General features: G+C 35.7%; 1 protein-coding gene across 1 annotated transcript in view; it reads right to left on the bottom strand.

Annotated features, from left to right (window-relative positions):
• The window catches only part of Lurap1l (leucine rich adaptor protein 1 like), a 38,637-nt gene extending 19,475 nt beyond the window's left edge, over positions 1–19,162 (bottom strand). The window contains exon 1 of the mRNA XM_020186035.2: positions 18,155–19,162. Within this exon, the coding sequence (XP_020041624.1) occupies positions 18,155–18,451 (297 nt within the window). The 5' untranslated portion in view covers positions 18,452–19,162. The remainder of the gene's footprint in view (positions 1–18,154) is intronic.
• Positions 19,163–23,776: the final 4,614 nt, after the last annotated feature.

Raw genomic sequence — 23,776 nt, forward strand, 5'->3', positions numbered from 1 at the left:
AACTTTGACTCAACATCCATAAAACACTGCAGAGACACTTTAAGAGAGGACACCTGCCCACAGAACTAGCATCTAAATTACTGCACACTGAAAAATATTCTACTATCATTGAGGTATTCCAATGTGTATAACACATACACTTAGAGAAGATACATAAACTTAGAAGATAAAGTGAAAACAAAAAGTATTCATATTCATTTAATTGGGTTTAGTCAGTTGTCATATAATTAGCAAAGAGATGCTAAAGTATATGCTTTCCCTCAGTTATGAACTTTCTACAGAAGGCTCTGCTGATTTCTCCTTAGTAAGGCAAATATGTAACTCTTACACAAATCCTTACAGACTTTGCTGAATTAAAGCAAAATCCGTAAGTTTTTTCTACATTATGACATGGGGGGGGGGAGATAAAGTTATGGCAATAAAAACTCAAACTTTTGTGCAAACTATTACTAGAATTTGAGAAGATTTTAAACTAATTAAAATCTTGGTTTATGCAGCTTAAAAATATAATGTGTACTGTATCTGGATTCCTCTTACAGTAGTGAAACGGCCTATTATTTTACATTCTCCAGTGTCTATTCCCCGACTTAGAAACAGAATTTCTATAAACAACTGAAGTGTGGCTTTTGTCTCTCTTCATATTTTGTGTGAACAGCTTTTATAAAGTGATTAGCATAAGATTTCCGTTGACATTCTTCAAAAATTGCAGGAGCACCTTTCTAGGTGGATTTTGGCATTATCAGAGTTTACTGATCAGGAAGCAGTACAATAAGGAGCAACTGGCAGTGATGTACTGAATTATGGAATATAAATTTAATTCCCATACTTAAAGCCTTTTGGTTGATTACAGAAATAGGAAGAGTTGTGGCAATGATACATTTCAGAGGCAGGGGAGGTTTTCTGCAGCTGATACTGTATAGTGTTTTGATTTTTTCTTATTTCATTTTATAATCCCACACAGAAAATTTTAACTAACCCAAATTGACTTTCTTAGTGATGGTGACATATTCCAATAAAAACAATACAATGGCATAGCTAATAATAACTAGCTTTCCAAAAAGCTTTAGTGCCAAACACTAAAACAAGTACCTTAATACATTTTTTTTTCACCCAGTCTTAACTGTAGATTTTACTATCTTCAGACTGAAACTTAGAGAAAGTCACACTACTAGAAAGTGAGGGGCTGGGATTCAAACTAGATCTACCTGACTCAAGAGTTCACATATATAATATGCTTTCTTGTCTCCATGAAAGATCTCAGAAACATGCACTCTTTAAAAAAAAAAAACTACTAGAATATTCAGTGAGACAAAAGAAAAATAAATTAATAATTGGAAAATCATATAAAAGGAATGACATTTGAGCTGGGCATGGTGGTGCACACTTGTAATCCTAGCTATTTGGAAGGCAGAAACAGGATTGTGGTCTGAGGCCTGCCCAGGCAAAGTTTGCATGAGATCCTATCTGAAAAGCAACTGGAAGTAAAAGGACTGGGGATGTGGCTCAAGTAGTAGAGAGATAGCCTAGTAATTGTGAGGCCCTGACTTCAATTCCCAGTGCCACACACACACAAAAAGTATAACATTAATCACTAGCCTAAGGATTATTATGAAATAATCTGAAATAGAATAATAAATAAATATAAGAAAATAAAAATAATAAAATATAACAAGTCAAATATTCAATATTAGAGACATGCACATAAAAGAATATTGTTCAGAAAATACAAATTAAAACACCATAGTAAAGGATTGATAGTACAGTATCAAGCAAAGAAGGGAGTAGGCTCTACAAATACTATGATATAAGTTGCAAAATATAACTTCATTAATACAAAAAGTTATAGAAGAAAAACACTTGAATAAGATAAAAATGTTAACAATAATTAAATTTATATAGTAAATTTTAATCAGAAAATACCTTTAATTATGAAATAAATCATAAACATAGGGAAATTTATAAATAGAGAATTGTGGATAAATACCATTTGGATACTAAAAACTTTAAACCTTTTTGTTTAAAAAACTTCAACATAATAATAAAGGCAACTTAAATTTACTGAGATCACATTGTGAAATCATAAAATCTGTAATTTGTGGAATTAGATAGGAAGAATACATTTTTGGAAGATTTATATCTTAGACAAGTTTAATGTTCTTATTCTCTTTTTGTTCTTGTTCCAAAATATTTTTGTCATTTTTTATTTTATTGCATATTTTCATTCCTTAGTAATCAACAATATGTTTTCTTGTTTATGGCTAGTTTAAAAGTACAACATCCTTTAAAGATCCTATAATAGAAAACACATGGAAAATAGTTTGATTTTCAAAAAAAAACAGAATTATAAGAAAAAAAAGTAAGTATAAAAAAACAGCACAGCTTTCATTATGTAACTTCTCAAAATAACAACCACAATTGGTCCTGACTGACGATTAAACCATACTCAAACTTCTTAGTTTGGCATTCAGTAGTTTCTATTAATTGGGATTATTTTATCTTTTTAATCTTGTTTTCATGAATTCCAACATAACCACCGCATCTCTCTCACTCATTCTTATTAAGGTTTTTTAGTTAATCCCTGCCTTTCACAACCCCCAAATCTGCTCAAGCTTTTTGAACGAATTACCCTTTTCTCTAATCATGTCTCTTAACCCTTCCCTCTAATCCCTTCCTCAAAAGGCTAATCTAGAGAACTGTTTTTTACTATTCAATTATTCCTTCAATACTAAGTTCTTACATTCTGTTAAATTCTAGAGGTGAAATAAATTGGACATGACTCCAGTTATGAGAGACTTGATAATCTACCAAGGGATGTAAAAAAGTAAAGGCAGTATTTCCTCTGGGGTTTATCACGGGAGTGAGATATTGTTGATACTTAAAAGTGTGTGTTATATTTATTTGGTGCCTATCATGGAAAGATTCCTAGAAGCAGAGATGTGCACAGTGTCCACAGTATGTATATACATACTTAAATGGTGTGCAGCTCTGAGAGTTTCCATCTGTCTCTGAACCAACAAGAAGTGAGGATTTGGAAACATGTATATTTAGTACAGGTTTGCATCATTGGTGTTTAATTGGAACACAAGATATTTGGATAGGACAAAATTAATTTCATGTGTAAGGTCATAGAGATGGCAAAGAGATTCTTGTTAGACTCATTTCTCAGTGTGTAAATCAATCTGACAGTCTCAGCACATAAATAATTTTATTTGTTTTCAGAAGAGTTAGCGCATTTGAGCAGCTCCAAATTCTTATTAGAACAGCACATTGAAGAATTTTCACATAGAGGATAAGTTTGTCATGTTACTTCATCTTATTGCCACAAAATCAACTCAATAATGTTTTTAAAAAGTAATAGCACATTCCTTCTTAAGAACTGGGTGAAATCCAAATGGAATCAATTTGACTTAAGACTGAATGCAAACAAACATGACCCAACACTTAATGTTATGAAACTGCTGAGCATTCCCAGTAATGATGCCTGGACTTTTGGAATTAAAGTGTAAATGGAAATATATTTCCTTTATTTATATTGGCCACTCCATGACACCTGGAACAACCAGTTTGAGAAATGGGAAAGCTGGCCTCATCTTTATCAGCTGTGAAATTACTCAATCTCTGAATCTCTATTTCCAACTCAGCAATGTGAGCGTTAGATACTGCTTTTAGGAGACTTAATTAATGGTTAGTTGTTTGGAATCAAAGAGTGTTGCAGACTAATAATTTTAACCTACTTGCTTATTAACGCCAATAAAGTAAGATGGTTAAGCTATGAAAGTTTAAATGTGTCTAACAAAGAAAGTAACCCTTTGTGAGTTCGGACTTGTTATTTATTTATTGACTAACAATCACATCCTGAACTCATTTTATTTATTAAACAAGTCAAAATGATTGGGTAGTTCCATTTTGTGCTGGTTACCACCCTTCAAAGCTTTTGGTTTTCCACATCAAGCGTGAGTAAACCTAACATTCACCAAAGTGATTTTTCTTTTCTTACTAAGACTAGAAAGAATACTGTTTAAAGCAGATTTTTCACCGTGTTTTTAAACATAACACTCAGTGGTCATTAAGATCTTCTGAATGAATCCATGTTAGATTTCAACTTCAACACAGTACAAATATTCAATTGCTTCAGTGAAAAAGTTTCCCACCTTCTGTGAAGTTAGTCTCTTATAATTGTCCTTGTAAATATAAATTATAACATCGTGGAAAGGAAGAAAAAGAAAGCACTGTATTGAATAAAGAAACAAGTCCAAAAAAATACCCAGTAGGAATCAATCAAATCCTCTTAGATCAAGACCAAGGATATTAAATAAACACACACACACTACACACTGATAATGTGATAACCAGTATCATATCAATACTGACATGTAAGAAAAAAGTTCTGCTTTGTATTAAGCACACCAATGGAGACTATAGATTTTATTTTCCTGTGACATGATATTGCCCGAAAGTAGGATGCAAATTGGGAGATATGGTAGTAATTTTATGATTTCTCAGGCTTTTGAAGGATGATAATTGGAGGGAGTGGGATGAGACACAGAGGGAGAAAATTCAACATCCACTTCTAAATCCTTCTTTAAGTTTGATCCCCATTAAGGCAACATATAATCTGCGTTAATGAGCGCAAATCCAATTTCTACCAAAATGTTCTTGTCATATTCAAGGTCATTTTTCCCACTGCCAAACCACACATATAGAGAAGACCATAAATAAATCTCTTATTTACCCTGACCTTTTTTTCCACATATTTATCCTAACATTCACAAATGAATTCTTAGAAATTCCTAAAAAAGGAATCTTTGTGACAAGTACTGCATTACAAAGCAAGCACAAAAGCAAATTTTAAAAATAAAGTAATAAAATTAAGAGGGAGAAATATAAAAATTAAAATTCCATTTTTTAACCAGAATTATCAGGACCATAGTTCCTGGCTACTAAATTTAGTCAGATTAAGAAAAAATAAGTGGATAGCCTTCAAGTTGATTAAATATATGGATTTTATAACTAAATAAAATCACCCAAAAGTCATCTGAATTGAATTTTGAATTAAGATTTTTTTTAAATTAAATTCAGTGTAGCCAGTAATAGTGATAGTATTGCTTATTGATTATCCTCTTGGCCAAGCAACTATAGAACCAGCCATTTATTGAGCAAGTACTATATGCTAGCAAATATATGCTATAAACATAGTATTGAAATATATGCTACAAATGTTGCGTGTGAATGGCAAAATGACATCTGCTGACAGTATTTCAGGAAGGTGGGGACAGGGGGATAAAGGAGAATGATAGAGGGGGTGAATTCAACTATGATATATTGTAAGAACTTTTGTAAATGTCACGATGTACCCCTAGGACAACAATACTTAAAAAAAGAAAAACTAAAATGAACTATATGATGAATATATATATTGTCTAATTGCTACACATCTTACAACTTCAAGACTGATGAAAGAAAATATAAGTGAAAATGCTACAAAATATGTACAATGCAAAATAATGTCTCACAGAATAGTTTTGAGACAAAAGCATTAACTAGTTATATCTTTTTCCTATGTCCTCTTTCTCTTTTTTCTTCACCTAACAAAACCAGCTCTCAGAATATTTGCTCTGCTTAAATATTACAGGGCAATAGTGTTGTTTCTTCATCCAATATTCAAATTATATGTACTCAATGCCATGTATGGAACAAAATCTTTCAGTTGTTATTTCATATTATCATATGGAACAGAAGCTCTTGGTGAAGAGATGAGCTTGTAAGAACAGAATTTCTGGACATTAGGCCAAGAAGAAGGTGAGAAGTTGAAAGTGTGTTCTTTTAATTGTCCTTATGATGCTTTAGGTAGACACACTTGAGTGCTGGCCTCACGTGGTTTCTGTTAGGTGGACATGGGCAGTGCTCTGTTGAAATATATTCTTAGGAGAAGTCTGAACTCAGCATAAAACAGTGACATACAGCATTAGTTGTGTTATTGTGTGATGATGTACACAGAACAGAAAATCTGTGGCAAACAAGTATTTTAAAAGTTCATTTAGAGATTTAAATAAAATCTAGAAGAAAACACATACAGCTGCTGGTTTAGCTGCAGCACTAGAACATTTGGTAGCCATTTTGCATTTTTCAACCTAGTGTAAAATTAAAATATACACAAAAACTGACTGACTCATTGAAACACCTACCAATATTAGGATACTATAATTAACATTCAAGAAACCTAGTCTTTCGAATTCTATCCATTCAGCTTATCTATCTGGATGCTGCTATGTGATGTTCACTATGAGTTTGCTAACTGCTTCAAACATCTCAGATACAACATGCCCAAGTAACATTCGTTACCAAAGGTTGTGCCAAGGATAGAGAATTCATGCTCTAATCCCACCCAGGTACTAAGTAAGGCTGTCAAATTAAAGGATTATTAATAGGTGCATGTGGCATGTAGTACTATAAATCCTGTTCTTTTTTCTTTTAAATTCTTTTTGCCTTAAAACCCCCAAATCTCCCTTCAGAGTAAGAAAAGAAGATAGCAAAGTGTAACATGTTCATATTCTTTGAGCACTCATCAGTGAAGCAAAAGAACTACTTTTCATTTCTGTGCTCTGTCAACACTCCTAGGAACAAACAATAGTTCCTGAGATGGGCAATATCTGAAGACAGAGTAGAGCATGAAACCAAGAAGAAATTCCTCTGCGCGATTCAAAGCAGACAGAAAAGTTATTTTCCTTAAGTCAATTGTCAGAGTAACAGAGAGTGAAAGATGTCTGAGTGTTTCTTTAATCAAGGACCTAAGTTCCAAGTGACTGGCTTGGCTGGTGGGAGGCAAAGAAAGCATTGAGTTCTTTATTCCACTCCAAAAAAGGAAATGTTGCTAGTGCACTCCAAACACAAAAATTGGAAGCAGGATGAAGGTGTAGTTTAATTCACATATTATGCAAATGTTTAGACTCTAAAAAATGCCTAGCATTAGGAAAGTAAAAGCATTGGTCAGTTTCTGCCCACAGAGTAATTATATTATAGGGGAAGAAGAAAGTGAGTCATAGTACTGACCATGCTGGAAGAATCTAAAATTTGTCACAATTGAAAAGTGAAAAATGAAGGCATGTACATTAAATTTCATTAGACTTTCACTCAGTGGAAATCTTTAGCCCCAGAGACTTATAAGTATCTTTTAAACATCAGCATGCTTTAACTGCAGAATGATTTTTGTCAGTACATAGTATTTAGTCTGCCATTAACTCACTGGGTTTTATAGTGTGACTAAAGTCAGCTACCTAGGTGATAAAATTAAGTTATACTTGGAGGCTCCTTGTGCCTTATCTCTTTGCGATCCAATTTTATAATCACATTTTAAGTGATAAAAGACTAAATATGGTTTCAGATTCTTATCCATGATTTCTGTATAATACTAAAACAAGACTTTTTCTGTAGTGTTAATTATTTCTAATCAGTTCTACTATTGGCAAGTACTAATTTTGTATCTAAAACCTATGTGAACATTTATCTGAGATGTAATATTTTCTATTCAACTATTTCTGATAATGAGGCTGAAGGCCGCCCTAAACTCCTATGAAGAGATGGTAGAATGCTTTGTAAATATTTCAGAGTAGTCATCAACTCCATTACCTTCATGGACCTACCCATGAGTAGCATTTACCACTATGACTAAAATCTTTTCAGACAGTTGGGTATTAATTCACCTTCTTTTACAGAGATGACCTTCCATGGGTTGAACTGGCAATTCTTAGTTCAGGCACTTCTGTGCTGTTTTTGTGCAAGCATGCCTAATATCACATTTTGTGACTCAGTGTAGTATGTGCAGCAAACTAAGTTACTTTATATATTGCCATGCCTCTTTCTATGAAATAAATAAAAAGAAGAAATTGAAAGATAAAAGGTAGGAAAAATTCTATTCTCAATTTTCCAATGAGAGCTGAATGGCTAAACCACTAATCAAATGGGAAGAACAAAAGCACAGATGCTTAATGAGTTTTTACTATGTAATAGGCAGAATCCCAGATACTCTGCATATATTAATCTTATATTTCAAGTTCTTTACTTAAAGGTACTAGATTGTAAAGGGCAGGGCTGTTGATTCCTTGGATTCAGTTCTGCCTTATTCCAAAGTCCTATTATCTAATGTTTGTTTTTTAACATTCTATTTAAGTATCTATAATCTTTCATATTGAAATATACTTACTTCAAAGAAACTGGAAAAATAGAAAAACCCATCAGAAAAAAGAAATTTTATTCATATTTCTATTGTTAACATTATAGGGTAATTCATTCCAGCCTTTTCTTTTACATATGTCTATATCCATAACCAGTTTCTCTATTACATCAATAGTTTTTACAACATAACATTAATAGCTACTAATATCTCCTATCATATGCACAAATATAACTACTTACCATTATTGGTCATTTAGATTATTTCACTTTTTTCAATGATACAGAATACCATATATATATATATCAACTACATTTTTGCATAAAATCATTAGAATCTCTTTAGGATAAATTTCTATAGTATTACTGGTATCAGATTTAGTAGGTCAGTGCATATCTTTTTTTCTTTTTTAAAATGTAGCATCAAATTCACCTCTAAATGTGCTTTTCAACATGCACTTCCCCCAGCAAAGCAAGAATGCCTACTTCTTCCATTTTTGCCAATGTAGTACAGGGTTATTGTCTTCTCATTTTGCAAAAAAAAGCATGGAATTCTTTTATTTTAGTTATCTACTTTGCAACTTAGGAGAAACACACTGAGCTTCCTTTGTACTTTATATCTGATAGAATGCCCATCTTAAGTTAGGAATCCAGGGCTTGCAAGGGGCACTTGCTGAAGTACTGTTATGCTCCATGCTAAATGATGACAGAATTTGTCTTTTGATGAAATGGGATTGCCAACTAACAAACACAATGAATACAGCAGTCTGAAAATGCAATGGAAATCTGTGAAGTCCCTGTCACAGAAAGTATTCAAGCAAAGAATGATATCAATTGGCTAGGATGCCAGTGAAGAATTGGTCTCAATGAGCTCCAGTTTCTTCCCACCCTACAGTTCCATGGTGCTCTTTTCTATTTTTGGAGATTATAGACTGTCTTATTGCAACATTAAATGCAATGTTATTAATACAAATGGAATGTTTCTCTCTGAATGCCGTGGGGTTTTTTTGGTCAATAATCTATCCAATGTCACAACACTCAAGTTATGTGTGAAGCAAAGTCTGTGCATGTGCAAAACATATATATAATAAAAGAATAAATATTTGTTGAGCATAGAGAAATAGCTGCATCATGAACTTCTAAGAGTCTCAATTTTAAACTGTACCTACAATCCACAGATAATGCACTTCATGGCAATAATTATTCCTTAAAGTACAATCAAAACTAGATATTTTTGCATATGGCCAGAAAATTTCTAGGAGAATAAATAAAATATTATTCGTGGTAGTTATTACTAGTGAAAAGAAATAGGGAAAAGGGATGTGGAAAATTCTCCCACTTTAGGTACTTTTATGATGTTTGCATGCATTAGCAACACAGTGTATCTTTTAATAATCATTTAAAACTCTTATGGATAAGATAAAAGTTCAAACAATGCTAACTTCATACCAGTAGCCAATAGCAGCTAGTTATCGTTCAGTTATCAGCAAGGGAATTCCAAGTGGTTCTCTCAATAGAGCAACCTTGAAAGTTGAATTTTATCACCTCAAGTAGATAATCTCTTTCTTCATTTTGTTCTCAATATTTGCTTAGTTAGCTGTAAAACAAGTTGGCAGAGAAGTTCAGTTAAATTTCTTTTGCCAAAATCCAAAAACTGTTAGAAAAATTGCCTTCACTGTTGGTCACCAAATTGTAACAGCTATATCTCACTGTTGATTGGGACTCTACGTAAATTTACTGAGGTACTATACGCATAGCAACAATTTTAATCTGCTGACCAGATATTTGAAAAATCAAAGGATTTAATTCTGGCTCACTTCACGGTGTTATAATTGAGAATAAACAGAAAAAAATTCCACAGGTTAATTGCAAAGAGAAAATTCTAATAATTTGTAGTTTATATAAAAACTAGTCATATTATCCAGAAAATGTTTCTTAAAAACTAAAAATTATTCTAACAAAGCAATATGCAGTTGACAGTTGAGGGTACAAGCAAGTGAATGTGCTATGGCCCCTGGAACTTAGAAATGAAGGGAATGATTGTCCTTTGAAAGTATGAAATCAATCACAGCGAATCAGAGATCAAGAATGAACTCACCCCTTAAAAATGGCTCAGTATGACTATTAATTAATGAGATTAATATTGTTAAGAACATGTATCAGAATATAGGCAGAATGCAATGGACATGATGGTGGGCTCAACCAAAACAGCTGCAAGAAAGACCTCCCTGAACCTGTCAAATGCCAGGGGACAGTCAAATGCCTATATTGCCATTGTCCAGATTCCACACTTCAGCTACACTCTGATTCCACACTTCCCTAACCTTCTATTTTTTATCACATGGACTTTCAAAGAGAGGTCTTGTTAGCCAGTTTTACGTTAAGAGTTCTAGTTTCACACATTACTTTGCTATAAGAATCAATTTGAAGGGCATTAATTATTTCTCTACTTGAATGTTCTGTTGAAGTCTGATCTCTAGGAACACAATGTGCTTTGTTATCATGAGACTCCCAAAGATATTTTTGAGCTATGAAGTCTGAAGTCACATCATATTCGTAGTCATTCTGCCATTTCTATATGACAAGTATCATGTTACACCATGTTAGTAGCCTTTGGTTCAACTTTTAGAGATTTCATTAATACCTTTAAATAAATCTCAGCAAGATTATGCTAAAATTGCATATGATTAAAGAAAAGTACATTGTAATTTGAAGACTTCTAATTATTTTTCTTATTGAAGAATAAAGTGTTTAAGCGTCCTGTCAACAGGAATCCACTTCCTAAAGAAATACTAAATGTGTTTAGATAATCACTTATTATAAAAAGTGAAAAATTACCTATTTTTTATAGTTAGTAGCTAGATGGAATTTGTATAGAGCAGTGACAAGATAAAATAAAATCTGACTGGAAAAAAATTTCTTAAGTGCTGTTAGAAATCTTTATACTAGTCTACAGTGCCTACCTCACAAGTGGATGAAGAGTGAGAATGAAAAGACACACATTATACATGAAAACTGTCTAGAATACTAACTGGTTTATTGTCATCATCTCCCAAAGACAGGCAATATAATAAAATAATATTATGTAAAATAAGGAAAGTGAAGTCCAAACATACCATTAGGTACATGTATATATGCACATATATGCAGGCAAAGACACAGAAAACCACCTGAGAGGATTCACCCCAAACTGTAAGCAGTGGATTCCTTTGGGGTACAGTGTAAAATGGGAAATACAGAACCAGATGAAGCAGGCTTTTGTTTTCCTCCTTACCACACATATCTGTATTTGTTTAAAGTTTTATAACGAGAAAGACTTATTTAATTTTTAAGGAAGAAACAATATTTTTAATATTATTGTTAAAAATAATAGATCTACTGAAAGATCTATTGGTAGAGGTTGATGAGCTGTGGCTCACGACTGTAATCCTAGCTACTCAGGAGGCAGAGATCAGGAGGATGGTGGGTCGAAGCCAGCTCTGTGCAAACAGTTCACAAAACCTTATCTTGAAAAAAACCCACCACAAAAAAAAAGGTTTGGAGGAGTGGTACAAGTAGTAAGAGTGCCCACCTAGCAAGTGTTAGGCCCTGAGTTCAAACCTCAGTGCTCCCCAAAAACACCCAAAGAAAACAACTGTTCCTGCATAATCTATAAGCACATAACAAGGTGCACAGATATAGTGTCAATTGGGAATAATTTGGATTCAGCATGTAGTCAGGCTTACAGAGGATCTTGTTTGAATGAATAGGGAATTAGAGGTCCTCTAATTACAGTGACTTTGTCAACTTAATCTCTGTAAACCATAACTAAATTACTCAATAACTAAATTATACTTAGTTAAAAGATTGTTGGGCTGGGGACATGGCTCAAGCCATAGAGCACCTGCCTAGCAAGCATGAGGCCCAGAATCCAAACCTCAGTACCACCAAAAACAAACAAATAAAAGATTATTATAGCATAATGCATCTAAAATGTGTAACAGAGTGACTTATATAGAAAAAAATACTTACTAAAAGTAACCAAATACTAGTCTTGATTCCTTGGACTTCCTGGGCTACCTGACACTAAATTCTACAATTGAATATATGCTACTATAATCAGCAGCATCCATAGCGCACAGTATGTTTTTAATAAACTCTAACAAAACACAAAATAAAACTTGAGGCTGCACTGATAGTGCGAAAGGCTATGCACGTTTCATTTTTGTTTTTGCCTAGAAATATAGTCTCAAAAGATCTGAGGACACACTGGATCCTATGATAATCAACCTGATAGAGAAGGTGCCAGACTTTCATCAGTCCTAAAGCCACAGTAACCATCTAAGGCCACTTGTGCAGGATGAACAGAAAAGCCATGTCATTAACATGATTCCCATTACTGCCAACATCCTTACAGCTTTTCAAAGCCAATGTCAAAGCTGGTTTTCTAATTTTACTGAAATATTATAGTACTTTATTAGAGATGCTTTCATCCCTACTGTAACAAGGAAGCAGAGTCACACAGTGGTTATATAACTTGCTCAATGCCACACACTAGTCAATAAAGACCAGGATGTGATCTTCTGAGAGCTAGACAGGCTCTTATGCTTGGGAACCATCTCCACAGACTGGTAGCCCTGGCAGGCAGTGGAGCTCTGTTTGCCTAAATTTGCCTGAAGCCTCAACTTGTCTGACTTTAAAATATGTAAAGATTCTATGAAGCCAGAGTAGTGAAGGGACAGACTTGAAAAATGAAAAAAAAATTCTCAGGGACTCGACAAATTTCTGCCATGAATCCCAGTTTTAGAATAGTGTCTTAAAAAACTAAAGTCTTAACACATGAAAAAAGTCTTTTAATTGTGATTCATTACTACAGTATGATTCATTATGGCAATGGAAGGTAAAAATGTATATTTTTTTGTTATCACAGAAAGAACATCATGGGTTTAAAAATCCTCATACAATTTGTAGTGTTTTCTGCTCAGGGCATTATGGGTTTGGTTGTGTAACCTGAATGACAGGGAATTCTTTTCTTCCAGAAATGTTCTTCACACTTGTACCCATCACTCCAGCATTCATTCCTTGGTGGGGTGGGGCATCAGTTTTGGAAGTGTTACTGTTTTCAAGTTATATATTTAGCCTCTGAATTTCTAGCAAAGTGATATTACTTTCTGCTCTGCTGTCAATCTGTGAGCCACTGATTAAGGAAATATGTTTCAACAAGATTTATTTATTCCATTAAGTAAGTGTATTAACAATCCATGGGCAAAATGACAGAAGAAGCCACTGTTAGGAATTGGATTTCCTCATTTCCTTCATATCTACATCCCTAGCATTAAGCCCTTAATTTGTAAGTTCTCAGCATTTTTAATTCCCCCTACAAGGCACATTTCCTGTGAGTTAGCTCCACAGCTCTTTGTCTCAATGCTTCTATCTGATCTGTGCACTGACATTAAGCACCTGCTGACATGTTGGTTTGTAATCTTTCTCTGGCCAAATTATATTCCCATTTTATCTTTTCAGCAATCTTGGGAACTCCTCAAGGAAAATGCCTTCCACTTTCCAGTGTCTACCTAAGGGTATTTAAGTGATAAAAATCTCCTTACTTATTTTGAACCATGCCCAAAGCAAGTGTGAAGTTAATTTAATGAACTTATTATCTCTTCTTAGGGAATTTAAAACGACTTTTATTTTTCTTTTTATTCTAAGAATAAGCAAACCATTTAAAATAGGGGGAAAATGTGGAAAAGATGAATAAATGAAAGTGCCAATAAAAATCAAGTATCATGTTACCACTTTAAGAATTTTTTTTGATTGGACTAGGGTTTGAACTCAGGGCTTCCTGCTTGCAAAGCCAGCTCTACTGCTTGAGCCACACCTCCAGCCACAAGAATTTTTAGTTTGATTTGTGTCCTTTCATTATTATTTATGGGTTTTCCTGCATATGTGAGTGTTTGTGTCTAGTTTTAAGAGTTGCTTAGAAAACTTTGTTAAAGAAGGAAGTAAGCACTCGTGAGGTATTTGACTACTCTGATAATAAGAAAGGATAAGTAACTGAGATTTTTTTTTATGCTTCATTATTACTGGCTACTATACAAACTATTTCTAAAATTATAGAAATCAGAATCCAGTATTTCCAAATCAATTTTCACCATCTCTCCATAATACAGAACTGAGTAGACTCCAGAATGTGATGTCAATGTGACTTTCTGAGTAGTCAATGTCTAGGTAGGCAAACTTGGGAAAGTTTAGTATCTACTCTTTAGTGATTGCCTTTATAATCATGCACTTCGAACTTCTTCCATACTAAATTGGTGAAAATACTTTTCACCTTTAAACTAGAAGTATAATATAGATATATTGAAATACCACCAAAACCTTTCAAATATCCTGCAAAAGGAGAACATAAAAAACGTATTACTAAATACTGAAACAGGATTCAGTAGAGGTTACTTACATTTATTGGAAAAAGATTTTGGACATAATGAGATATTTTTAAATGTAGAGTTATATTTAATAATCAACAAAGTCCCATTCTTCAGAAAATTCTTCAAAACAAGTTTTACACATATAGTGAAATAAGACATCCAAATATAAGCCCTCTCCATACTGAATTTTTACAGAGGCCATTTTGTTCTATATTCTCAAGGTTAAAGGCTGAGTTGACACATAGTAGGAACTTCATAACTGTTTGTTAACTATTAAATGAATCCATTATTTTAAACACATCCTGAGGGCTTGATTTTGTGGGTACCTTAGACATTTTTTAGGTAGTGAGCTATCAGAAAGTTATAAAAGCTGTGCTGTATTTTGAAGAAAAATTCCTGGGTGGGATACAGACCAGTATGAGGAAGAAACACAGTGTACTGGGTCAGATGATAAGAGTTCAAGTGATGATCTGTTCACTCTGTGACCTTGGCCTCTTTTCTCAACCAATCTCTAAGCCACATGATCCCATTCAAAAGATCAGAATAAAAATACATCCTTTTTCTAGTTTACTTTTTCTAGTTAATAATGATAGACATTAAAATATTCTGTGAAGAGTGGTGAGCAAATACTATTAGGAAGACTTTGGGTGAGAGGCCCAAAAACCTACCTATATCCAATTTCATGATGAATTTCCTCTGAGTATTTTTGCATTTCTTTATTGTATTGTCAAATCTCCTTATCTCTAAATTCCAAATACAAACATCACACATTGGGAAAATTTGTTCCTTCCCAAAACATCCTGAAAGTTACTTGAATTGGCCTACTTTATCAAATTTTCTTTTCCAGTATCTTCTGTTTGTGTTGCTGATGAAGGTTACAGCATTAAAAAGTTTGGCAACAGAACAGTTTTTCATCCATCTTCATTTTTTTTTAACTTGTCTGCTTTACAACACATCATCTGTGAGAGTAGGTACTATAACACTTACTGACAAGAATTAAAGAAATTATCTATAAAAGCATGCAAGGAGATGAGAGAGACAATGGGAAATCTTATGTGCATAGTGTGGAGAATGACTCCCTCCAAGTGCATGCTATACAGTATCACTGGGTTACATATCCATTCTAACAGTAAAAGAAGGGAGGCCTAACCCTGGAAGGTCTCAGAAAGGCTGTGCATAGCCTTGTGTTTTTGAAGAAGCAGTTCTACCCAAAGCCTGATAATTCCAGACCAACCAGAAGAAAACTCAGTAAACAACTCAAATAATCAATATGAGATGTGGGCTCATGCATACCACGGTGGTGAATACAGCGCTCATACAATAGGACAGCAAAGAACACAGAAATGATGGAGCGGTGGGAGCCCAGCTCTAGTTCCCTAATGTCTCCAGTTGGGATGCTAGGAGGAGACAGGAAGAACTGCTGAACTGCATCTGTTCAGTGTTTATAACAAAACTGCCAACTCTACATAAAAACAAATCTGTTGCTTTCCAATTGTGCTGAAGCTAGGATTTCGAGCACCACAAATTATGTAAAATGGGGGAAAATGATCTTGCCAAAGAAATGTACCTGCTTCTATTCGCCTCCTTCTTAATTTCCATAGCCAATCTTTGGGAGATTTTGCTCAATGAAAATCTTTATTAGAGAAAAAGTTTATCACAAAAACATCTGTTCTAACATAAACTCTTCTAAGCCTATAGAAATTGAGGTTTCACATAGAAAATATAACTAATATCCAATTTTAGCAATCTGCAGTTGCTGTCTCCGCTGTTTAAAAAATTATCAATAGCCCATGGTCATTGGACATGGCAAGATACCTATTGAAGAAAAAAAAATAACTTTAAAATTGTCATTAAGAAAAACAGATTTCTAGAAAATATTCTTGGTCAAAAAGAACCAGATTTGTTTCTTCACCTTATAGAATTCTTCAGCACACTTAATATGCTACAGATACAAAATAACAAATTAAGGAAAGAGACCCAAGAACTCCCTAATAGAAAAGCTCCTTGACTGTTTCATTTTGTATTTCCAGTACCCAGTTAATTACCAGGATGGAATAAATACTTATGGAATGATTCACATGTATAACTTATGTGTGTGTACTTAAGACAATAAAACATAAATATAGTAATAAAACTGCGGTACAAATGGTGCATTGAATATATGTATACACCTATTCACATATAGATACATGTAGAAATAAATGTGTATATATATATATATATATATATATATATATATATATATATTTACTTTCAAAACTTGCAACATGCCCAGTGAAAAGAAAATGGGTATCTAAGACATAAAAACTACAGTTCTTAGGTAGACTAATCTTAAGAGTCTTTTAAGAGGATTTCAGAGTACATCCTAGTGTTCTAACATAGGCCATGACCTCTGAAGATTGACTTTTTGCTTAAATGTATTTGACAAGATTACTTTATGATTGGAATTTATTCTCTCGTGAATGGAGTCTTCAACTACAGAACTTGAGAGAGGAAGGAAACTTCTTTTTAATGCAAATCCACAAGAGACTGGGTCATTTTTGTATGAAATCCTTCTCACCATCTCCTGGGTGACTGAGGCCTACTACTGAAAGCTTTCTCCTCTACAAGCTGGTAGAAAATGCTGTTGGTCGGTGGTCATTTTCTTCAAAGGATTTAAGAAGAGATAATATCCTCCGATCAGTTTATCACTGAAAAAATAAACTGAGGTCTATAGAAGCGAAATGACTGGCCCAAGAGCTCAGGGCAAGTAAATAAATGTCTTAGCCTAAATACATCCGGAATAACGAGTGTTTTTAGATCTTGTACTTCTCCCATTGTCCTTTTCTGGTGTCAACATTAGCAAACAGCAGAGAAAACAATTACGGATTGAGGACTGAGGGAAAAGGACAGGAAGTGGTCATTAGCAAATTCCTAAACCCGGCAATCACCTGCTCTCCAGGATCAAAACGGTGAAACAAGCCGTTTCAAAACACATCAAGGACGAGTGGGCCATTGTTTGCAGAACCAGCTGTGCAGAATCTGCTTAACAGTGGCCTTGGAACAGCTGCAGTTTCTGCACCAAGGGGGAGGGGAAGGCGGTACTGGAGGTGAGTGAGCTAGGAAGGCAGCAAGGACCCCGCCGCGCCACCTCCCGGCAAACCAGGAAGCATTTCTGCAGTAAATGCCTTGGGTTGAGCCACCTTTTAAACCTAAGGAAAGTGTAAATGGCTCACAAGGAAGCTCCAGACCGGTGCAATAACTGCAAGTCTTCCACAAGCTGGTGCCCCCGTGGAGGCTGCGGCTGGCAGCTAAACAGTCAGAGCTGCGCGCAGTGAGTCGCGATATCAGAAAGTACCCAGAGTAGAGCCTAATGGACTGTCGTAGCAAACCACGACTGAGCAAAGTCCGTGGTAAACAAGCCTTGCCTTAGCTGCCTCCAGACGCGCGCTCCCTGCGCGCTCCTCGACCCTGCGTTTCCCACGCACCCAGCACTGGGCTCCGCGGCCCCTTGCCGCCCTCACTCCCGCCCCAACCTCCTCCGATCGCCCCATCTTCCGGCGCGGCCCCCATCTTTGCGGCTGGAGCATCACACTCACCATCTCTTGCCTGAGGAGGTGAAGCTTGGTTTCCAGCCTCTCCAGGGTGCTGGAGTGGCTACGTCGTGGGGAGCCTGAGGTTGGGGAAGACGACGAGGAGGAAGACAAGGAGGGAGGGAAGCTGCAGCAGCTACTACTGCTACTGCAGCCGCCGCCGCAGCTCCCCCCGCAGGGGTCCCTGTCCCTTTGCCGAGGAACCGGCTCCTCCCCACGGAGAGAGCGCACTAAGCTCTCGGGTACTTTGCGCCCCAGCTTCAGTTCGATGTCTCTGAGGTCTGGCAGCGGGCCGTCTTCCATGACCTTTCACGAACGGGGACAACGATAATAAAACCCAGCAGAGAGGAGGCAGTCAAGGCCTCGAAGGCTGCCACGAGATCGGCAGACCCCTTCCCGGGCGCCCGGGTCCCTATCCTCCGCGGACCAAGTGCGCCGTGCGCTCCATAGCCGCCCGCGCAGTGCCAGCCCTGAGATCTGCGCCGGACGCGGAGGGTCGCAGCCGCAGTGCCCCGGCCTCTGCTGCTCCTCCGACTCTTCCTAAAAATGAATCAGATCGCTTCTTTCTCTTCCTTTTTGGCCACTCCGCTGTAAAGTTCATTGATGTTTCAAAAGGGGAGGGAAAAGCAACTACGTCTATACCAAACGAAAACAGAAGGAAATGAAATCTGTTTTAGTTTTCTAAAAGGAAAAAAATCATATTTAAAACTGTCCGTTCACATCCCTGCGACGTTCACGGAGTGCCCATCTGGTACTACGCGACACAAAATAATGATGTGGTCACACTCCTGGGTCGTTTCATTTTCCGGCCATATGTCTCCAAGCTTTCGGGATATCCTGGATTGTCAGAAATAATCTCTGGTCAGGGAAAGAGGAGGTCGGTCGGTCGGTTCTGTTTTTATGCGGCATGAACGCATTAAAAAAGAGTTAGCTTTGCAGGAGTTTAACGGCTTCCTCGGGGCAGCATAAATGCCTTTCTTCCTATTTAGGCTGTTTGATCCAAGTCATTGTGTTCCTCAGAGCCTCGGAAACTTTAAACTCCTCTGGCAGGTGGACCAAACCAGGGCCAACCCTTGTACCGTATGTCACAGACAAGAAGAGCAACAGAAAATTTCCAACTCCTGCAGCCAGGAGCAGAGTCTCAACATCCTGCGTCAGTTGAGCATCCTTAATAAGGTACTAAGTTTTCAGTTTTCCCGGTGAAATCTGGTGGTTACGATTTTTAAACCAATTTTTAAAATTTTGAGGCAGAAGAATGACAAAATACTAAATCTGATGTCGCCCCCCCACGCTTTCCTAAAAGCAAACACTCCTAGCTTTAGAAGCCTTTCCTAATAATTTTACAAAAAAAAAAAAAAAGAAGAGATTTAACCAAACGTTCAATGAAAATGCACACTGAAACACAATTGTCATCAAAACTACAGTATGTCACCGGATGCTGACGTAAAAAATTACCCAGAAAAATTACAAATAGCCATTGACATAGCAGTAGAATTTTAATAGGGGGGTGATTCCTGGCATACTTTCATTTTAATTATGAAAAAAATATTGTGAACAACTTGTGCAAAAGTTGTCTTCTTTGACTATCTATAATTTCTTAGCTATTTAGCAGAAACCTCTATTGTGCAAATTTTTAATCTGAGATACTTCTGCCAAGTAAATTACTATAAACTACACAGATTAAAGGGTTGATTGACTTTGTGTCAACGATCTTTAAGTAGGGGATACTATTTTCAACCCAGTAAACTATAATTTTTGGTTTCGGTTGAAGTAGTTCAAACTTCCAGCAGCTCTTTTTCTGGGTTCCTCCCAGGCTCCATTCCCAAAAAACATCACTCATGTTTTACACTTGAAAGAATAGAGGTAAGGTCCTGTATTCCAGAATTTGTTTTCATCATACTCTTATCTAGAAAGCCTTCTAAGGAGAGGAAACATTGGCCTTCCAAATAAAATATTTCATGTCATGGAGAAAGTTGCTGAAATTCTCTTGTCAAGGAGCCAGAAATTTGCATTTTCACTCTTAAAAAGAAATAAAGAAAATACAAGTTAGGTGACCCATTTCAATGCTACAACCAACATTTATGGAATCAAAGGAGAACAAGATTAAATCTCAATGCACTGATAAAACTACATGCTTTGTCCTAAATTTGGAAAGCCACAAGCTCATTACCTAAGAATTGCACTGTAACGTGTAATTATGGAAGGTCTGTATTTCAGTCAAGAACAGCTTTTTATTATAAAACCTTTACAAAGTTCAGCATATACCTGGCTGAGAAAAGCTTACAGATACAGTATCTAACTTGAACTTAGTAAAAAAAAAAAAAAAAGTATATTGCTACATTATCATTACTGTAACTATAAAATGGAATACCTTTGGTATGAGTCTAAACAGTGAAATTAGTGGTTGATTCTTCCTGGCTTCCACCTGAGCCTCACCACGCTTTGTATTTCTCTTCCCTAACTTTTAATAAACTCCTTTTACACCCCACCAAAAAAAGTTAGTAGCTGATGCTAAAGATGATTCAAAAGTAAAAGTTTGTTCTTACTTTTTAGGTAAGTCTGAGAAAAAAAATCTCTGATACTGAAAATGTGGCGTATTATGTACAGTAACATCGTTTTGGTGAAATATAGATCAAATGTAAAGTTTTAAAGAAAAGCTTTTAAAAGCCTTTAAAATTTTTTTCAGTATAATGCTTTACATCTTACTTTAAAATAGAGAAATTTGCAATGCCATCTTAGTTAACTTTTGGAACGTATTAGAATCACAAAACTTTATAGGCCTGCAATAAATTATGCTCACCCTATCCGCTACTGCTTTATGAGATCTGATCTGACACTTCTTTGACTAAGACATTTCTTACCCCAAATATTTGAAAATAAAAATCTTTTTTACTTTTTTGTCTTGATTATAGTTTTTGTTTTCAAGATTCATCTGTGAGAAAAATGTGTGAGAGATTTTACCAATTGCTATTTGCCTGCCATGTTAATTAATTACTTGTCATGATTTGATGATTTAGTTGGCAACCCTCTGGAGTAATGGGTCCAGGATGGAAGTTTTGGATGGAGTGAAGTCAGAAAGAATTAGAAGAGGAACCATAGTGAGAACACATGAGGGTAGAAAAATTCTTGGGCCCTCACTCTTAGCCATGCTACCTACCTTCCCATTCCTACGTATCTTGTCCATCATAGCAACACACAAATCTCAGGGTGTTTCCCTAGGCCTAACACACTGAAAAGAAAAATTGTGGAAATAGTTATTGTTTGTAGTTGTGATACAATTTTTATACCTTATCATGTGCTTCTTAAAAGACTGAGTTTCTTTTTCAGTCTGATTGTGTAATCAGGGAAGGAAAGAGAACCTCTTATTTATGTTAGAAAACCCTAGTGGTTAATTTAAAAGGAACATTGTTGAACTCTGATGACACGTTTTCAAAGAATGCCTCAGTCACAGCAGACTGGAGTGATGCATGCTTCACACATTCTGCTTAGAACTCCACCCGGTAAGAGCCACGGGACTTACAGCAAAAGTAGACTCAGAAAGACTTGCGCAGTGTGGGCAACACCACTCCTTAATCTGCTGCCGGCATTGTGGTCAGAAGAGAAAAAGCCTTCCACCTTCTCTCCCTCACTGATTGAAAGTCTGGAGCATTCCCAGTGCTTGCTGGCACAGAGTTCAAGGATAAGGGCAGTCTCTTACCTGAGACTCCACACCCTAAAAAGCAGAAGAATATCAAGCAGCCAGTAACCTCAAATTACACTTAAGTGTTTTAGGAAGTAACTATTTAATGGGAATCAGGTTCTTTGGATCTTTGTTTTAAATGCACAGAACTGCTGTTCCTATAAATATTTTTGTTCAGTTTATAGGTATAACATGAAAGATGTCATGCAATGCTAAAGAATGTTAATCTTACTCAGACATCGTGGAATTACATATCTGCTAAAGCTATTAAAGTTTTATCTGACCCATTTATAGTCATTTAATTCACCGGTAACTTTGTAGCTAGGCTTGGGTCTGTTTTATGTAGTGAAATCATCTAGTTTATTACCAACTTGAACACGTTGTATGTGTGTATACCATAAGTGTTGCTATCTACCTGTCTATCATTATTTATTTTTATATCTATCTATCTATCTCTCATCTATCATCCAAGTTGTGTTTAAAAATGTGTCCCCTAAGGAGTACAAAGCCTTTATATAGTACTCTCATTGAAATCTAATTGGTATTTATAATCAGACAGAGCTAACCATTTCCCTGACAGATTTAGTAGACAATACTAAAAGTAGGTCACCACCACCTAAGTTTCCCTTATCCCGCTTCATAATCCCTGTCAAATCTCTCTGCCTTCAGTATTTATAATTGTGCTCCTTATTTGCTATACTTTGCTGTCCTCAGTTCTAAATTCCTACTGAAAGGTTCAGTACAGTCTGTTCCTCTATAGCATCCCAGCTTGGTTTATAGAATGGACTCTGTAAGTTATTTCTATGTAGTGTTGGCAAATGTTTACAAGTGGCTCTCAAAACACAAAAACAATTTTCATGGTATAAATAGTCATACCATGCCTGATACCAAGCTACCAATGAGAGTTGAAGATGGGCAATAGTATAGCATGGCACAAGATTTTTTGCCATATGAATAAAATAGATGTAAGTAGCTGTGTTATGTAAATAAAGTTATTTATGTGACTAAATATACATAAAGTGGTACAATGTAGTTACATAATTAGGAACTGATTGTGAGTTTTGATAATTTATTACCTTTGTTTTCCTTGTACCTAATTTAAAGCTTCTGTAGTGTAGTTTTTATAAAGGCTGTGTTTAGCAGTGGGCTTAGGAAAATCTCAAATATTTAACAATTATCTCCTGCAAATTGGAATGGACTGGCTCTCACACACTTGTATTTCATACCATCATTGGAGGATGATTACTATTACGGTTAAAAAATGAAATAAAGGTGAGCACCAGTGATTCACTCCTGTAATCCTAGCTACTTATAAGGCTGAGATCAGGAGGATCAAGATTCCAGGCCAACCATGGGCAAAAAAATTCGTGAGATTCCATAAAACGGATAAAAGCTGGCCATAGTGGCATTCTTGTGTCATCACAGCTGGCAGAAAACGTAAAATAGGAGGATGATGCATCAGGTCGGCCTGGGCAAAATGCGAGACCCTATATTCAAAATAACCAGAGGAAAGAAAAGGCTGAAGGCATGGTTCAAGCAGTAGAGCTCCTATCTAACAAGTGCAAAGCCTTGAGTTCAAACACCACCGAAAAAAAAAAAAAATCAAAAGAAAAACTCAAAGCCAAAAAACATGGAACAGTTTAGGGGTTGGGCAAAGTCATAATTGGGGAAATGAGTCTAAAGGTCGGAAAGCAGGAAGACTAAGCAACTTGTGAAATTATGTGTGTTTCCTAGTGTTGCCATAACAAAGTACCACAAACTGAATTGGTTAAAATAACAGTAATTTATTGTTTTACAATTCTGTGGGTCAGAAGTCCAAAATCAAGGTGTTATCAAGATATGCATCCTCTGTCTTCCATTTCTGTCTATGTCCAAATTTGTCTTTTGTTATAAGGCTATCATATTGGATTAAGGGCCCACCCTACTCCATCATATTTTAAGTTAGCAAA

Source organism: Castor canadensis, chromosome 13 (genome assembly GCF_047511655.1).
Source record: "Castor canadensis chromosome 13, mCasCan1.hap1v2, whole genome shotgun sequence".
Lineage (NCBI taxonomy): Eukaryota > Metazoa > Chordata > Mammalia > Rodentia > Castoridae > Castor > Castor canadensis.